The sequence below is a fragment of the Ovis aries genome, chromosome 6 (assembly GCF_016772045.2).
Source record: "Ovis aries strain OAR_USU_Benz2616 breed Rambouillet chromosome 6, ARS-UI_Ramb_v3.0, whole genome shotgun sequence".
NCBI lineage: Eukaryota > Metazoa > Chordata > Mammalia > Artiodactyla > Bovidae > Ovis > Ovis aries.
Window position 1 is genome coordinate 83991647 of NC_056059.1, and position 19917 is coordinate 84011563.

At 37.0% G+C, this 19917-nt stretch overlaps 1 protein-coding gene and 1 pseudogene across 6 annotated transcripts in view; both read right to left on the reverse strand.

The window, feature by feature from the left end:
* Positions 1-1313: 1313 nt before the first annotated feature.
* On the reverse strand, positions 1314-13176 carry LOC132659960 (large ribosomal subunit protein uL1-like; annotated as a pseudogene).
* Positions 13177-13290: 114 nt separating this feature from the next.
* CENPC (centromere protein C) overlaps positions 13291-19917 on the reverse strand; it is a 119729-nt gene continuing 113102 nt past the window's right edge. For all 6 annotated transcript variants that reach the window (XM_060417150.1, XM_060417152.1, XM_060417151.1 and 3 more), the window contains 2 exons: positions 15227-15317; positions 13291-13684 (listed from right to left, as the gene is read on the reverse strand). In XM_060417150.1, coding sequence (XP_060273133.1) covers positions 13614-13684; positions 15227-15317 — 162 coding nt within the window. In that variant the 3' untranslated portion in view covers positions 13291-13613. The remainder of the gene's footprint in view (positions 13685-15226; positions 15318-19917) is intronic.

Here is a 19917-nt window from a genome sequence, read left to right on the forward strand (position 1 = left end):
CTTCTATATCATTTGTTTCATAGTTCTAAGCATTAGGCAGTAAACCACTAGCAAGCACCTGTGTGTACAGTTTTTCACTAGATATGGTATCTCCTACAAATCCTTAGAGTGGCTTTCATTAGTTTTGAATCAACTGCAAATAATCACAAAACATTTAAAATTTAAACTAATTAAAACTACTCATTAGGAAAGAAAGTAAATTGAAAGAACATTTGGATTGCAATTTATAATGTACAAATTCAAATCAAAATAAGTAGAGAAAAAGAATCTATGGCTTTTTTGACACTGCATTGGCCATGATTTCTTGGATATGACACCAAAAGCATACATAATAAAAGCAATAAACAAGTGGGATTATTTCAAACTAAAAATCTTCTATATGATAAAGGAATCAACAGAATGAAAGAGTAATCAACAGAATGGGAGAAAATATTTTCAAAATGTATGCCTGATAAGAGGTTAATATTCAAAATACATAAAGAACTCATATAACTCAATAACAAAAAAATGGACAAAAGACTCAAGAAGGCAAATGGCCAATGAGTATATGAAAAGATGTTCAGTATCACCAATCATCAAGAAAATATAAATCAAAACCACAATGAAGTATCACCTCTCACCTCTTAGAATTGTTTTTATCAAAAAACAAAAGACAACAAGCCTTACAACAATGAGGACAAATTGGAACCCTTGTACACTGCTGGCAGGAATATAATATGGTGCAGTTGCTATGGAAAGCAATATAAAATTCCTGAAAAAATAATAAACAGAACTACCATATGATCCAGCACTTATTTGTATATATCTTAAGGAAATGAAAGTAGGATCTCAAAGAGATATCTGCCCTCCTTGAAGAATTATGTTCCTTGAAGAATTATTTACAATAGCCCAGATATGGAAACAAAGAGCCATCAGTGATGAGTGGATAAGGAATATATAGTATATACATTAAAATGGAATACTATTTAGTCTTTAAAAAGAAGGAAATCCTTCCATATGCAGCAATGCAAATGAATCTAGAAGACATTATGCTAAGTGAGATAAGCCAGTCACAAAAGGACAAATACTACATGACTCCAATCATTAGACATCTGAAGTAATAGTGGATTTTGTCACGATCTTAGAGGTGAAACAGGGAGTTGCTGTTCAATGAATATAAAGTTTCACTTATACAAGATAAACATGTGGAGATATACTGTACAACATGTTATTAATATGTCAACAAAATTATACTGTGCACTTAACATTTTGTTAAGAGGGTAGATATCATGTTAAATGTTCTTACCACACAAAACAAATGGGCATAAGGAAACTTTTGGGGGTGATGGATATGTTTATTACCTTGATTATTGTGAATTTATGGGCATGCATATTGTGTCCAAACTCATCAACTGTATACATTAAATATGTGTAGTCTTTTAATATTACAACTCAATGTTGTTGTTGTTGTTATTGTTCAGTCACCAAGTCATGTCTGACTCTTCATGACCCCATGGACTGCAGCACACCAGGCTTCCCTGTCCCTCACCATCTTCCCGAGTTTGCCTAAGTTAATGTCCATTGAATCGGGAATATCATCCAACCATCTCATCCTCTGTCACCCCCTTCTCCTCCTGCCCTCAGTCTTTCCCAGCACCAGGCTCTTTTCCAATGAGTTGGCTGTTTGCATCAGGTGACTAAGTATTAGAGCTTCAGGTTCAGCATCAGTCCTTTCAAAGAGTATTCAGGGTTGATTTCCTTTAAGATGCACTGGTTTGACCTCCTTACTTTCCAAGGAACTCTAAAGAGTCTTCTCTAGCACCACAGTTCAAAAGCGTCAATTCTTCGGCACTCTGCCTTTTTTATTGTTCAGCTCTCACATCCATACATGACTAGTGGGAAGACCATAGCCTTGACCATACAGAATTTTGTCAGGGAACTGATGTCTTTGCTTTATAATACTGTCTAGGTTTGTCATAGCTTTCCTGCCAAGAAGCTATCATCTTCTAATTTCATGGCTACAGTCACCATCTGCAGTGACTTTGAAAGTGTTAGTTGCTCAGTCGTATCTGACTCTTTACGACTCCATGGACTGTAGCCTGCCAGGCTCCTCTGTCCATGGAATTCTCCAGGCAAGAATACTGGAGTGGGTAGCCATTTCCTTCTCCAGGGGCTCTTCCAGACCCAGGGCTCGAACCCAGGTCTCCCACATTGCAGGCAGATTCTTTACCATTCGAGCCACCAGGGAACCAGTGACTTTAGAGCCCAACAAGAGGAAATCTGTCACTGTTTCCAACTTTTCCCCTTCTATTTGCCAAGAAGTGATGGGACTGGATGACATGATCTTAATTTTTTTAATATTGAGTTTTAAGTTGGCTTTTTCACTCTCTTCACCCTCAAGAGGCTCTTTGCTTTCTGCCTTTAGAGTGGTAACATTTGCATATCTCAAGTTGTTGATATTTCTCCCAGCAACCTTGATTCCAGCTTGTAATTCACCCAGCCTGCCATTTTGCATGATGTGCTTTGCATATAAATAAACAAGCTGACAACAACAGCCTTGTTGTACTCCTTGCTCAATCCTGAACCAGTCAGTTGTTCCATATGGGGTTCTAACTGTTGCTTCTTGACCTGCATCCCAGGTTCTCAGGTGACAGGTAAGATGGTCTGGTACTCCCATCTCTTTAAGTTTTCCAGTTTTTCATGATCCATACAGTCAAAGGCTTAACATGGATAACCATGACAGTGTAATCTCTCAGAGCCAGGCATTCTGGAGTGTGAAGTCCAGACATTCTGGAATGTGAAGTGGGCTTTAGGAAGCACTGTTGTCAGTAAAGCTAGTGGAGGTTTTGGAGTTCCAGCAGAGCTTTTTAAAATCTTAAAAGATGATGCTATTACAACTTGATAAAATTTTTTAAAAAAGTGAAAAAGATTCTCCTGTCATCCAATTAACCTGGAGTGTCTTATTAACCTAGGGTGGTTGAAACTAAAGAGGCAAGGCACTGCAATAGCTGATAAGTCATAGGTATTTTTAAAAGGCTCAGATAAATGAATTTATCTAAACTATTAACAGGTGGCAGAAAAAAAATATTGAGGAAAAATAAAATAATAAATGTAAAAGGCTGTAATGGTTATAAAAGACAGAGTCTACTGGGGGCCAGCGTGAGGAACTCCGCCCATGGCAAAGGTCATGAGGAAGGAAGCTTGGCATATGCAAAGGCATGATCAAGCCTCAGGAAACCCCCTGTTCCCGAGCATCTAACCCCAAACCAGAGTCTGTTTTATGCTCTCACCTACACCTCTGACTTTACGGGGGGCTCTCGCCCATAACCGTTTCTCTCGGAGGAGTAAATGTGCAGCTCCAAGGCAATAAAAATTCTTGGGGGTGACAAGAGTGTTTCAGCTTACGGACTCCTCTGAAGGTTATCTAGCCTGCCTGCACAGGTTCATCCAGCCACGTGATTGTTTACAGCCTCCCAATCTGAGAGGCACGAGATGTTTTAGACTTACTAAAGGCAAATTCTTTTGGGGAGTTAGAAATTATTAGTATAGTGGGTTGGTTAGGAATTATATTGGTGAAGGGTTTTTCATTTGTTGTGTCAATAATTGCTGCTAATTCCCTGCTCTGGGTGGGACACCTCTCTGCTGACAGACTAGCTTGTGTGACAGGATTATCCATACTCCTGCCACATGATTGTTTACTACCTCTTAACCATAAACAGCACAGAGAGTTTTGGAGTATTTTGAGAGTCTTAATTAGCATAGGGCTTTTTCTTCTTGTTGAGTCAACCATTGCCGCCAGGCCTCCATATCCTTAGGCACCTGGGAATATATTAATCAATGTATTTGGAATATAGAAAAGGAAATACAGTAGTTTTTGACATTAGCATTACTAGACTTTTTGAGTTAATGAATTTTCTCTTTTGTAATAGATTACTGTACTTTCTTATAAATCACTGTGTCCTTGCTATGTAAAAATGTAACTTTATCACTATCTTAAGACTAAATAGATCTTAAGGGGAACATTGGTGAAAGGATTTTCATTTGTTGGGCTGATGTTTGCTGCTAAATCTCCATGTTCCCTGCCTTTATAATGAATATAACTAGCATATAGGAGAAATAAGCATTAACCTTTAAGCATATAGGAGAAATAAGTATTAACCTTTAAGATTAATCATGTTAACCTTGGGTTAAATAGATTCCTTTCTTGATTGTAACTCACTACACCCTCACCCTATAGGAATGTAACTTTTTTTGGAGGGTGGTGCCTTGGGAAAAATAAGTTTTTGGTTATCAGAAAGAAAGGATCATAAAATGTCAGCAGGTCTCACTCATGGCCAGAAGATGATGTAAAATCCCTAAGACCTTTTTTTTATACATTTATGTGAAGCACCTGATTTTGATAAAGGTTAGGACTGCTGACCCCCGCGTGACTCTGTATTCATCCCTATATGTAACAAAAGGTATATAAGCAAACCCCCAAATAAAGAAATCGGATCAGCTTCCAGAAAGACTGATTCCCCTATATTGCTTCTTTCTTGCTCCCATTTCCCTGGCTGATATTCCCATCTGGATTCAGCCTCCTTTTCTCCACCACACTATCTCCTACTACACTATCCATTTCTAATCTCTCTCTATATCTGTAATTAAATATGTATTTTTCCAAAGATGCCGACGCCGTCCCCCCACCTTCGACTCACCCTGGATCCACTGGGGCTGGACCCCGGCAAGAGTCAAAGGAGAATATATGTTGTATGTGTTGCCAATGGTGAAAGCAACATTAATGCAAGGGTTGAGAAGATAGATGGAAAAACAAGGATAAGCTGTTTTCAGATTATAAAGTATCCTAAGGCAAAGTTTTATAAAACAACATTTGGCAGTTTTACAAATTGAGCATAATCATACCATACAACCCATGCATCACATTTCTAGGTAGCTGACCAACTGAGTTGAAAACTTATATTCACACAAAACCTACTCTCAAATGTTTATAGTAGCTTTATTCATAACTGCCCCAAACTGGCAGCAACCACATGTCCTTCAGTAGGTGAATGGATAAACAAACACTGATGGATCCATACCATGGAATTCTGTTTACAAATTAAAAAAAGAAAATTATCCATCAAGCCCCCAAAAGGCATGTAGGAATCTTAAATGCATATTGCTAAGTGAAATGACCATTATTAAAAGGCTATATACTATATGATTCCAAGTACATGACATTCTGAAAAATACAGAACTATAGACACTATAAGATCACTTTTTGCTAGGGCTCAGGCAAAGGAGAAGGTGGTTAAAGAGGCACAACACAGGGGATTTTTAGGTCACTGAAGCTATTCTGCATGATTCTGTAATGGTGGATACATGACACTATGCATTTATCAAAACCCATAGGAATTTACAGTACAAAGTTAAATAAAAATATGCAAATGTTTACAGATTTAGGTCAGAATATCTCCAGATAGAATGCAGATGTGACAAAACAATCTAACTGTATTAGAAGTGTATCAAACAATTTCACTGAAGGGGTGAGAGAGACACGGGTGCTGACCCAACTAACTCTGGAAATGAGTGGAGTCTATTAGACTAAAGGCAAAAGAATGGTACATAAGCATCATGTTATAGTTGACTACTCCTTCATGGATCACAACCTTGGCCTGGCAAAGGTGCTTGCATACTCAATGAAGCTACGTGCCATTCTTTACAGGGTTACCCAAGATGGACAGGTCATAATGAAGACTTCTGACAAAACATGGTCCACTCAAGGAGGAAATGGCAAACCACTCCAGTATTCTTGCCTCAAGAACTCCATGCTGCTAAGTCACTTCAGTTGCGTCCGACTCTGTGCGACCCCATAGACAGCAGACCATCAGGCTCCCCCATCCCTGGGATTCTCCAGGCAAGAACACTGGAGTGGGTTGCCATTTCCTTCTCCAATGCATGAAAGTAAAAAGTGAAAGTGAAGTTGCTCAGTCGTGTCCAACTCTTAGCGACCCCATGGACTGCAGCCTACCAGGCTCCTCTGTCCAGGGGATTTTCCAGGCAAGAGTACTGGAGTGGGGTGCCATTGCCTTCTCCAAGAACCCCATGGACAGTGTAAAGAGGCAAAAAGATACAATGCCAGAAGATAAGGCCCCCAGTTGGAAGGTGTCCAATATGCTACTCGAGAAATGGAGGGCAATCACTAATAGCTCCAGGAAAAATGAAGTGGCTGGGCCAAAGCGGAAATGACACTCAGTTGTGGAAGGATCTGGTGGTGAAAGTAAAGTCTGATGCTTTAAAGAACAATATCACACAAGAATCTGGAATGTTAGGTCAATGATCAAGGTAAACTGGATGTGGTCAAGCAGGAAATGGTAAGAGTGAACATCAATGTTTTTGGAATCAGTGAACTAAAATGGACAGAAATGAGTGAATTTAATTCAGATGACCATTATATTTACAACTGTGCACAGGAATCCCTTAGAAGAAATGGAATAGCATTCATAGTCAACAAGAGTCCAAAATGCAGTATTTGGTGCAACCTCAAAAATGACAGAATGTTCTCAGTTTGTTTACGAGGCAAACCATTCAATAAGACAGTAATTCAAGTCTATGACTCAACAACTGATGCCAAAGCAGCTGAAGTTATTACCAGTTTTGTAAAGACCTATTAACACCTTCTAGAATTAACAGAAAAACAAGAAGTTCTTTTCATCACAGGAGACTATAATGCAAAAGTAGGAAATCAAGAGATACCTGAAAAAACAAGCCAGTTTGGCCTTGGAGTGAAAAAAGAAGCAGGGCAAAGGCTAACAGGGTTTTGTCAAGAGAACACACTGGTCATAGCAAACATCCTTTCCAACAACCCAAGAGACAATTCTATACATGGACATCATTAGATGATGAATACCTAAGTTAGATTCATTATGTGCTTTGCAGATAAAGATGGAGTTCTATACAGTCAGCAAAAACAAGGCATGGAGCTAACTGTGGCTCAGATCATCAGCTCCTTATTGCAAAGTTCAGGCTTAAATTGAAAAAAGTAGAGAAAACCACTAGGCCATTCATTTCAGTTCAGTCACTCATTCATGCCCAACTCTTTGCAACCCCATGGACTGCAGCATGCCAGGCCTCCCATCCATCACCAATTCCCAGAGCTTGCTCAAACTCATGAGTTTGAGCAAGGCCATTCAGGTATGACCTAAATCAAATCCCTGATAACTATATAGTGGAGGTGATGAGTATTAATAGAATCAAGGGATTAAGTCTGGTAGAGGGAGCATCTGAAGAACTATCAACAAAGGTTTGTAACACTGTAGAGGAGGCACTGACTTAAACCATCCCAAAGAAACAGAAATGCTAGAAGGCAAAGTGGTTGTCTGAGGAGTCTTTACAAATAGTTGAGGGAAGAAGAGAAGCAAAAGGCAAGAGAGATAGGGAAAGATATAACCAACTGAATGCAGAGAATAGCAGAGAGAATAGCAAGGAGAGTTAAGAAGGCCTTTTGAGATGAAAAATACAAAGAAACAGAAGAAAACAATAGAATGGGGAAGACTAGAGATATCTTCAAGAAAATTGGAGATATCAAGGGAACATTTTGTGTAAGAATGGGCATGACACAGGACAGAAACAGTAAGGACCTACTAAAAGCAGAAGAAACTACGAAGAGGTGGCAAGAATACACAGAACTATACAAGGTGTTAATGACCTGAATAACCATGATGGTGTGGTCACTCACCTAGTCTGACATTCTGGAATCTGAAGTCAAGTGGGCCTTAGGAAACACCACTATGAATAAAGCTAGTGGAGGTGATGGAATTCCAGCTGAGTTATTTAAAATCCTAAGATGATGCTGTTAAAGTGCTGCACTCAGTGTGTCAGTAAATTTGGAAAACTCATCAGTGGTCACAGGACTGGAAAAGGTCAGTTTGTATTTCAGTCCCAAAGAAGGGCAATAACAAAGAATGTTCAAAGTACTGTACAATGCACTTATTTTACACACTAGCAAGGTTATAATAACAAAGAATGTTCAAAGTACTGTACAATGCACTTATTTTACACACTAGCAAGGTTATGCTCAATATCCTTCAAGCTAGGCTTCAGCAATATGCAAACCAAGAACTTCCAGATGTACAAGCTGGGTTTCAAAGAGGTAGAGAAATCAGAGTTCAAATTGCCAACATTTGTGAGATCATGGAGAAAGCAAAGGAGTTACAGAAAAAACTACTTCTGCTTCACTGACTATGCAAAAGTCTTTGACCATGTGGATTACAACAATCTATGGAAAATTTTTGAAGAGATGGGAATATTAGACTACCTTAACTGTTTCCTGAGAAACCTGTAAGAAGCAACAATTAGAACTGGACATAGAACAATTGAGTGGTTCAAAATTGAGAAAGAGTACAAGGCTATAGATTGCCACCCTGCTTATTTAACTTTTATGTCAAGTACATCATGAGAAATGAAAGCGTAGATGAATCACAAGCTAGAATCAAGGCTGCCAGGCGAAACATGAACAAATTCAGATAATACCACTCTAACAGCAGGAAATGAAGATGAACGAAAGATCCTCTTGATGAGGGTGAAAGAGGAGACTGAAAAAGTTGGTTTGAAACACAACATTCAGAAAACTAAGATCATGGCATCCAATCTCATCACTTCATGACAAACAAAAGGGTAAAAAGTGGAAGCAGTGAGATTTTATTTTCGTGGGGTACAAAATCACTGCCAACAGTGAAAGGAACCATGAAATTAAAAGACACTTGCTTCTTTTATGGAAAGCTATGACCAATGTACACAGCATATTAAGAAGCAGAGCCATCAATTTTCTGATGAAGTCAAAGCTATGATTTTTCCAGCAGCCATGTATAGAAGTGAGAGTAGGACCATAAAGAAGATTGAGCACCAAAGAATTGAAGGTTTTGGAATTCAGAGGAGAAAGTGTTCTCAGTGAATTTAGACAAATAAGTTGAACTTTGGTAACAGCCAGATGGGCTTTAACTTTCATTCATGCTTAAATTTCCACAGCTAAGAAAACTATGACAAGTGCAATGCTTTATTCCATTTCTGACTGATTGTAAGCATGTGAAATGAGAGCAATTGTCCGTTAGTCTGAACATTCTTTGGCATTGCCCTTCTTTAGACTTGAATGAAAATTGACCTTTTCCAGTCCTGCGGTCACTAGTTTTCCAAATTTACTGACACACTGAGTGCAGCACCAGGTATACTGTTACCCTGCCTACTTAACTTCCATGCAGAGTATATCATGCAAAATGAAAGTGTGGATGAAACACAATCTGGAACCAAGGTTGCCAGGAGAAAGACCAACAACCTCAGACATGCAGATGATACCAGTCTAATGACAGAAAATGAAGAGCCTCTTGGTGAGGGTGAAAGAGGAAAGTGAAAAAGCTCACTTGAAACCCAAAATTCAAAAAAGTAAGATTATGGCATCCAGTCCTATCACTTCATGACAAATAGGAGTGTAAAACAGTGACAGATTTTATTTTCCTGAGCTCCAAAAATCACTACCGACAGAAGACATTAAATTAAAATATAAAAAATGTGTCCCCTTTCCTCTCTTTCTCCAACTCCCATTACACTTGTGGGAATGCTTGTAATTTTATCATGGGTGTTCAGGGTTCTGTTCATTTTTTCAATCTGTTTAAATTCTTTGTATACTTTCTGTTGATATACCTTCATAGAAATGATTTCTGCTATCTCAAAATATCTCCGCTATTTGCTGTTGAGCCCATAATTTTTAATTTAGCCATGCTTAACTCTATAATTTAAATCTGATTACTATTTAGTCTATATTTCTCTATGGATTATGTTATTTATGTATTTTTTTGTTGACTCACTTTTAAATTTTTACTTTTCTTTGAGCTTATCTATTAATCCTTTATTGAAATATTTTCTAATCTATCATCTAGGCCCATACAGTCTGCTTCCATTAATTGCCGCCTCTTTCTCTTAGTACGATTCACACTTTCTGTTTCTTTCAATTTGTGGTTGACAACTGGACATTTTAATTAATTTATTATAGCAACTCTACACTGTGTATCAAAGTAATGCTCACAATTCTCCAAGCCAGGCTTCAGCAATACGTGAACCACGAACTTCCAGATGTTCAAGCTGGTTTTAGAAAAGGCAGAGAAACCAGAGGTCAAATTGCCAACATCTGCTGGATCATCAAAAAAGCAAGAGAGTTTCAGAAAAACATCTATTTCTGCTTTATTGACTATGCCAAAGCCTTTGACTGTGTGGATCACGATAAACTGTGGAAAATTCTTCAAGAGATGGGAATATCAGACCACCTGACCTCCCTCTTGAGAAACCTGTATGGAGGTTAGGAAGCATCAGTTAGAACTGGACATGGAACAACAGACTGGTTCCAAATAGGAAAAGGAGTATGTCAAGGCTGTATATTGTCACCCTGCTTATTTAACTTACATGCAGAGTACATCATGAGAAACACTAGGCTTGAGGAAGCGCAAGCTGGAATTGAGATTGCCGGGAGAAATAGCAATAACCTCAGATATGCAAATACCACCACCCTTATGGCAGAAAGTGAAGAACTAAAGAGCTCTTGATGGAAGTTAATGAGGAGACTGAAAAAGTTGGCTTAAAGCTTAACATTCAGAAAACTAAGATCATGGCATCTGGTCCCATCACTTCATGGCAAATAGATGGGGAAACAATGGAAACAGTGGCTGACTTTATTTTGGGGGGCTTCAAAATCACTGCAGATGACGATTGCAGCCAGGAAATTAAAAGACACTTACTCCTTGGAAGGAAAGTTATGACCAACCTAGACAGCATATTAAAAGCAGAGACATTACTTTGTCAACAAAGGTCCGTCTAATCAGAGCTATGGTTTTTCCAGTAGTCACGTATGGATGTGAGAGTTGCACTATAAAGAGAGCTGAGTACTGAAGAATTGATGCCTTTGAACTGTGGTGTTGGAGAAGACTCTTGAGAGTCCCTTGGACTGCAAGGAGATCCAACCAGTCCATCAGAAAGGAAATCAGTCCTAGGGTTCATTGGAAGGACTGACATTGAAGCTGGAATTCCAATATTTTGGCCACCTGATGCAAAAAGCTGACTCACTTGAAAACACCCTGATGTTGAGGAAGATTGAAGGCAAGAAGAGAAGGGGACGAAAGAGGATGAGATGGTTAGATGGCATCACTGCCTCAATGGACATGTGTCTGGATAAATTCCGGGAGTTGATGATGGACAGAGAGGCCTGGCGTGCTGCAGTTCATGGGGTCGCAGAGTCGGACACAACTGAGCGACTGAACTGAACACTGTGTATCAAGATGCTAAACAGTGTATTGAAAAGCAGAGACATCACTTTGCCAACAAAGGTCCATCTAGTCAAAGCTATGGTTTTTCCAGTAGTCATGTATGGATGTGAGAGCTGGACCATAACGCAGGCTGAGTGCTGAAGAACTGATGCTTTCAAACTGTGGTGGTGGAGAAGACTCTTGAGTCCCTTGGACAGCAAGGAAATCAACCATGAATATTCATTGGAAGGACTGATGGTGAAGCTCTAATACTTTGGCCACCTGATGCAAAGAGCCAACTCACTGGAAAAGACCCTGATGTTGGGCAAGATTGAGGGCAGAAGGAGGAGGAGGCAGCAGAGGATGAGATGGCTGGATGGAATCACTGACTCAATGGACATGAGTTTGATCAAATTCCAGAAGAAAATGAAGGACAGGGAAGCCTGGTGGGCTGCAGTCCATAGGGTCGCAAAGAATTGGACACAACTTAGCTACTGAACAACAGCTGCCATAGTGAATTCTCCAATGGATCTGAGCAAAACAATTTGAAAACCTTCTGGAAAGGATGCCATTAAGAACATTTGTGATTCATGGTAAGAGGTCAAAATATCAACCTGAACACAGAAGTCTGAAAGAAGTTGATCACAACCCTCATGGATCACTGAATGGTTCAAGAGTTTAGTGGAAGAAAGAACTGAAGATGTGGTGGAAACAGCAAGAGAACTAGAATCAAAAGTGGAGTCTGAAGCAATGTGACAATTGCTACAATATCCTAAGATATCCTAAGATCAAGGCTGCTTAAGGATGAGAACAGAAGGTTGTTTCTTGACATGGAATTTATTCCAGGTGAAATGTCAGAAAGACTGTCAAAATGACAGGACTGTTTAAAATGACAACAAAGAATTTAGAGTTTTATCACCGATAAAGGAACAGCAAGATTTGAGAGGACTGAGTACAATTTTGTGAGTTCTTCTATATGGAAAACTATCAAAAAATACTGGCATGTTACAGAGAAATCATTTGTGAAAGGAAGTTAATAGATGCAGCAATTCATCACTGTTGTCTTTTTTTTTTTAATGGTGGCAGTATCCTTAAGCTGTGCCTTAGTACAGATGCTGGGGCTTGCCTACAGTGCTCTTAATGTACAAAGACTGGGCATTCTGCTAGTTTTTCTTGTGCAACGACATCAGAAAGTTAAGAGCTAAGTGGATGTTGTACACAAGCTCATCATCCATCATCTTCACATGGCCAACAGCCACTGACAGATACAGCATCTTCTTCATCTGAAACTTGATCATGGACTTAACGTCTTCAACCCTGGCCATCATGTTCTCATTGTGGGTTAGCAAGGAAGGGAATTCACCAATGTTATTCAGGCGATGGCCCAGGATTTGTGGGACCTGCTTAAACAGAGATTCTGGAGCCAAAAAGTCATACTGTTAGCTAGCTTCTTGACCCGTTTTCTATTCTTAGGTTTCTTCAGTGCCTTGATATTCATGTGGGAGATTTATCCACAGCCTTAGCCTCATCACAGTGCTGCTGGTCTCTCAGAACATATATGGAGAACTTGGTAAGGGGAATGAACTTAAGCCTGACAGTGCTGAGAAGTGTTTGTCCTTTTGAGGTCACAGTTCTTCAGGCTGATCTGAAGATCCACCATTTCCAGAACATTTTGGCACTTGTGTTGATTCCCATGTAGGACTTCCTGCACTGTCTCATACAGGGTGTCACAGGAGACTTCACTGCTCATGATGCCTCATGCCACAGTAACTAGAAAAAAGCTGCTGTCTTATTTTTAAAAACTGCCACAGCCACTCCAAACTCCAGCAACCACTACCTTGATCAGTCAGCAGCCATCAACATCAAGCCAAGACCCACCACCAGAAAAATGATGACGACTCACTGAAGGAATCAATAATGGTTAGCTTCCTTAAGGTATATGCATTAATTTTTAGACATAAAACTATTGCACAGCTAACAGATGATAGCATAATGTAAACATAACTTTTATATACACTGGGAAATCAGAAAATTCATGACTCACTTTATTACAATATCTGCTTTATTGTGGTGGTCTGGAATCAAACCCATGACATTTCCGAGGTTTGTCTGTATATCCCCAAGAGCAGTGTTTGGTATTCCTTTCATGTTATTAAAAACTGAATATGGGCATCACTACAGGTTATATGCATATTTGTGGAAAAATTAGAAGATACACATGGAAGTTTGATGTTTACGGAAACAAATATACAACACAGAAACTTTAAAACTTAACAATTACAAATATATACATCTCAACTGCACAATGTGTTTTATATGTATGTATGTTTATATATATACACATGCACTTAAACTTTGCTTCATCTTTCAACTTTTTATCTGAGTAAAAAGAAGAACACTTTCCTCATTCAGGAGATTTTTGATGTTGTAATAATTACCTAGAAATAAAATAAGAAAATTAAAAATTACTTCCATAGGAATCATTTCCTTTTGATTAAATATTTAGTCATCATTATGTCAGTTACGATATATAGTGTCAAAAAAATTAACTCATCTAACCTCAAATAACTCTTATCTAATTGTACAAACTGAAAAATCTAATAGTTAACCACCACCTATGATCTAGATAAAGCTTCAAAAAACACAAACTTCCTATCATTCTAATAATGAATATAAAAACAAATTAGACAAAGGTGTAGGAAGGAAAAAAAAATCTCCTGAGCCCAATCATGTTTTAGGGTTGTTGTTTTTTTTAATTGAAGTATAGGTGATTTAGGTGACTTCCAATGTTATATTAGTTTCAAGCATACAACAGTGATTCAATTATTTTTGTAGACTATACTCCATATAAAATTATAAAATATTTTCTATATTCCTTGTGCCGTACATTACATCCTAGTATCTTTTTATTTTTTCCTAGTAGTGCGTACCTCATTACTGTTCATCTGTCTTGTCCCTTCCCTTTATCCCTCTCTCTGCTGGTAACCACTAGTTTGTTCTCTATGACTCTTGCTCTTGCTTTGTTTTATTCGTTTATTTTTTAGATTCCACATATAAATGAAAACAAACGGTACCTATCTTTGTCTGTCTAACTTACTGAACACAATTATTAGGTCTTTGAAACCACTATGGATTCCTCTATACAAGATATAGACAATATATAAATAAGTATAAAAGATACTTATAAAAGATAAGTAAAAAAGTATAAATATAAAATAAAATTTCAAAGTTAAAAGGCAGCAAATGTAACTCAAATGAATTAAATAATAAGTAACAGCAAATGCAAAATACACATGGACAGCTGCACATAAGGCACATTTATAGTGCTGTGTACAATCCTGTGACTTTTATTAGACTTATTAGAAATTCATACATATTAGGATTAACTTAGTTAATGAGTTTAAACTGTTCACAACAGTGTTGGCACACATAAAGGACTATATAAACTTAGCTATTATTATAGCTTTGTTTTTTCATTAGAATGTAAACTACATAAGGGCAGGGATTTTTGCCTGTTTGTTCATTTATGTATCCCATTTTCAAAGCACTATTTGGTAGACTCTTAATCACATTTATTGAATGAACAGATTAAAATTCCTACCTTCAAAGACTTTTGCTCTTCAATAGCTGATGAAGGACACTATTCTGTATGTTTAAAATAACCAACTAAAAATTGTTTGATTACATAATGTCTTTGCAATAACATAGGGGAAATAATTTTACTTCCATGCTGGATACAACATATCTCCTAACTAAGTATTTTTATATTCAGCAATTAGCAACTCATTCAATTTTCATGTATCAAAATACTAATATACCAACATTTATCTAAACAAAAAAATTACAGTATGCACCAAAATGTTTGACATCAGTTGCATCATGCTTCATTTTGACCATTGTGGTTTCCATTTTCATGGTGTTCATGAGCAACTATACAAGTATTTAACTATGTGAAAGAAAAAGTTTTTAATTACTCTTACCTGAAGGAACATAGAATGAATCCCCAGTTGTTACTATATAAGGTGTTTCATGTAAGGTACATAAAAGGTAACCAAGATTAACATAAAAAACCTGTAAAATTAAAAATTAAAATCTCATTTTCAAATTGTAATACCACAACATCTGTACTCCAAAAAACTTGAAGTACACACTGAAGGCAGAATAACGGTCCAGTCTAATCACATAAACCTTACGTGAAAGTGGATAACTTTCCTGCTAGAAGTAGAGGGGGAGGATGAAGCAGAGGAGAAGTCAGAGAAATCTGAAGCATGAAAAGTACTTTCACTGTTGCTAGTGCTGAAGATAAGACAACCATGAACCAAGGAGTGTAAGCTATTTCTAGACACCCTGGCCAACAGCCAGTAAAGAAACAGGAACCTCAGTCTTACAATGACAAGTAACTGAATTCTGCCAACAAACTGAATGAATTTGAAAGCAGATTCATTCTAAGGGCATTCAGAGAGGAATTCAGATTTTGATTCTAGCCTAGTGATACTCTAAGCAGGGACCTCAGTCAAGCTCACTCAATTTCTAACTTTTACAACTGTGAGATAATACATGAATGTTGTTTAAATTATGTAGCAATTAAGTAAAGCAGTAATACAGAAAACTAATACAAGAAATTTCTTTTGTTATTATTTACTGTTTTTTTGGAAGGAAAGTTATGACCAACCTAAATAGCATATTGAAAAGCAGAGACATTACTTTGCCAATAAAGGTCCGTCTAGCCAAGGCTATGGTTTTTCCAGTGGTTATGTATGGATGTGAGAGTTGGACTGTGAAGAAGGCTGAGCGCCAAAGAATTGATGCTTTTGAACTGTGGTGTTGGAGAAGACTCTTGAGAGTCCCTTGGACTGCAAGGAGATCCAACCAGTGCATTCTAAAGGAGATCAGCCCTGGGTGTTCTTTGGAAGGAATGATGCTGAAGCTGAAACGCCAGTACTTTGGCCACCTCATGCGAAGAGTTGACTCACTGGAAAAGACTCTGATGCTGGGAGGGATTGGGGGCAGGAGGAGAAGGGGACGACAGAGGATGAGATGGCTAGATGCCATCACTGACTCGATGGATGTGAGTTTGAGTGAACTCTGGGAGTTGGTGATGGACAGGGAAGCCTGGCAATGTGACAGGAGGCCTGCTTCAATTCATGGGGTCGCAAAGAGTCGGATACGACTGAGCGACTGAACTGAACTGTTTTTTTAATTCAAAACTATTGTAAAGAACATCACTTTGCTATATTAGAAGAGTAGCTAGGTTTTATGTATAACTCTATAAAGGTTACATGCTTGCTATATGTAACAATCTGAGGAATCTAAGAGAACAAAATTGTTTTTTAAAAAAAGTACATTTAAAGCATCAACATTAAGAAAGCAAAAGAGGATAAATGTAGTGCTCAATTGTACAGGCTTCCATAGTCAAGCAGGGCAAATTTTACATTTTACAGAGATACCACTTGACAATAATGTTTTATTTTGACAACTAAATACAAAATGTAGGGCCCTCAACCTTTGATATTCAAATTCTGAGATAAAGCCATCAAGAATATTTGCTTCAGAGAATTATGCCTCCTGCTCCTCCTTTTCTTACCACTTTTGTAAAATGAGCCTAAAATACCAGGAAAAGAGCAGCTAGAGCTTATATAGTACCCATACTATGCAAACCACTATTCTAAGCACTTCATTTTTATTCATTTAATGTATGCATCTATCAGTGAGACAGCACTATATTAAGAGCTTTTCACAGATGAAGATGATGAGGCATGGAACAGTGTAAATTTCCAAGGTCACAATGTAAATGGAACAGCAGGCATTTGAACTCAGGTACTTTGACTCCAGAATCCATGTTCTTAGTCACTACAATATACTCCCTCAAAGGAAAAAAAAAGTTCTTAAAGTAGTTCTAAAGGTACTTTTATAATTTAATAAAGGAAATATTTTTATTATATACCAAAAATAGCCTTTAAAAAAAAAAGGTAACATACTGTACTCCAGGTCAAGTATACATTTCTAAATGTTGTTTGCTTATCTATTCAATTTGGCTCTCTAAGCATACCTCTCCCATTTCTGTAAATGTCCACGGAGATAAACACTGTCCTGAATTTTATATTTATTTTTCTATTGTTTTCATTACAGTTCTTACCAGGCAAAAATGGATCTTTAAAAAATAACTTTAATTTTGTATATTTCTGAATTTATATAAATGAAATAGATTGAATGTATAACACCTTGATTTGTTTTTCACTCAGAGTATGGGCATTTTTAGTACATGTTTATTTGCTTCTTATGTTTTTGCTTCTGTAAAATTTTTTTTTTTCAATAACATATCTTCTTTCCTACTGAGTTATCATTTTCTTTGAAATTTTAAAACATTTACATTCTGGATACTAAACACTTGTTGGTTATCTTTATAGCAAGTATTTTGTCCTAGTTTTAGCTTAAGCTTTCTTTGCTTAAGCTTTTTTTGTAGTCTTTTGAATAAGAGCTATTAATTTTATTTGATTAAATTAATATCTTCTTTTTCATTTGTTTAAAAAAAAAGAAATAAGGGTTTGTCTCAATTGGGATAACTAAGAGTCAGTGCTTGATCTATTGTCAGTGCTTGATCTATCTTTTAAAACACTCAGTCTATGGCATGGTTCTCAATTTGGGGGTGATTTTGCCCCTAAGGGGACAATTGGCACTGTCTGTGGACATTTTTAATTGTCACAACTAGAGTATTACTGGAATCTAGTGCAGAGAGGCCTGAGATGCTTGTAAACATCTTACAAGACACAGGATAACAAACAATAGTGCCATGGTTGAGAACTCTGATCTCTGTACATTCCACTTGGTTGTCTTTTTTATTCCTTGCATCTTATTTAGTAAGTAAATCAAGCAGCAAAATTTGTGTTAAAAATCTTTACACAGCTGGATTTTGCTGGGCCCAGGGTGTCATTTGTAAAGTCTGCTATTCTTTATTTTCTATAAATTGGTTGTTAGATCCAAGGACTTAACTTCAGGTGGTGTTATGTGCAGGTTTTGTTTTGTTTTTTAAAGGAGGTGGGGAAGACATGACTACTTCTTATGCAGTGTTGTATTCTTCCATAGGAGGCACATAATGTATGGCTGTGTTCTTTTTAGATGTTAGTGTATGATGATGCTACATCCAACAGTTTATTGGGTGTTGTAAAATGGCAAGACTCCATCCTAACACTCCTTCTTTTATTAACTGGAATATTTCTAAAAGGGTAAACTTTCCTTCCTCTATTATTTGGTTACCTAGTAATACAGTTTATATGAGAACAGCAGAATAAATGTTTAATTATTTCCCCTTATTTGCCATATTTGTTGTTAAAGCGAGTTGGTATCACAGTATTTGCCAACAGCAATGAAATAAGTTTTCCTTTTTGTAGTAGTCTTACAAATTCATGGATTTAGATATAATTGATATCTATCAACCCAATGAAGTTATTCTTATTGATACTCAAGTTTTCACATCTTTGTCCAGAGAAAGCAATTCTAATGGTTTTTGATAGTTTGCTATTGGGTATGATAAAATATTCCAAGCTTAGTCCCAGGCCTGGGATCAGACATTTCTTGAGGAACTCTGGTTCCTTTAAGCATGTGGTGTCCCCCTTTTTGTTTTTTAGTTCTGAAACAATTATTGCCTACTTCTTCAAATATTTCTCCCTTTTGCTCATTTGGGTTTCTTCTCGATTCTGTTTTTATCTGTTCTTCCATATTATCTAACTTTAATATTTTCCATTTCTTAATATCCCCTTGTCTTCTAGGAAAGCTCCAAAACAAACTCCCACAGTTAATTTGTTAATGTCTCTGTGGTTTGATTTTAATAAATCTAACACTGCTACTTTATCCCTTATTAGTGGTTCTCCATCTTGCCCTTTTGCTTCTCAAAAGTGTGTATTTAAAAGTGTACTTCATTCTTTCAAAAATGTAAAAATACTCCTGTTACTAAAAAATTTAATTCTGATTTTCATTATAAAAAGTTAAAGTCAATATTTAGAAGAAATAAAAATAAACTATAATCACTTACTAACATGTTATTTTTCTATAGTTCCTTCAAATTTCTGTCATTTTCACTTTTTATTTTAGAAAAAAACAAAAATGATTTTCTATCTTGCAATTTGTAAGATTAACATTTAAGGATAAACATTTAACCAAACTGTAGACAGAAAATCCTTCCAATACAGCTATTCTTCAAAATGTTTCATACAATACCTGGAATATGTGTTATATAACTGATTATTATATGTGTGTGTGCTAAGCTGTCTCAGTCGTGTCTGACTCTTTGAGACCCCATAGACTGTAGCTCACCAGGCTCCTCTGTCCAGGGGATTCTCCTGGCATGAATATTGGAGTGGGTTGCCATTTCCTCCTCCAGATTATTATATATAATGGTTTATTTCATTACTAAGTCAAAAGATAAATATAAGCATTTTCTTCCCACAGCACATTTCAGTGGTTTCCAATTTCAGAAATTACTCTCAATGTTAAAATAAGTAACTACCTATGTTCAGGGTTCCCTAGCTTTTATTTTCCTAGGAAAAAAATCTGAAATGATATTCATAAGTGAAAGTCTACAAATCAGTTATAGGTTATAGTTATAAGTCTACAAATTATAAATCAATAATTTCTACTAACTCAGTAATTATAAAGTATGCCTTATTTTTAATAT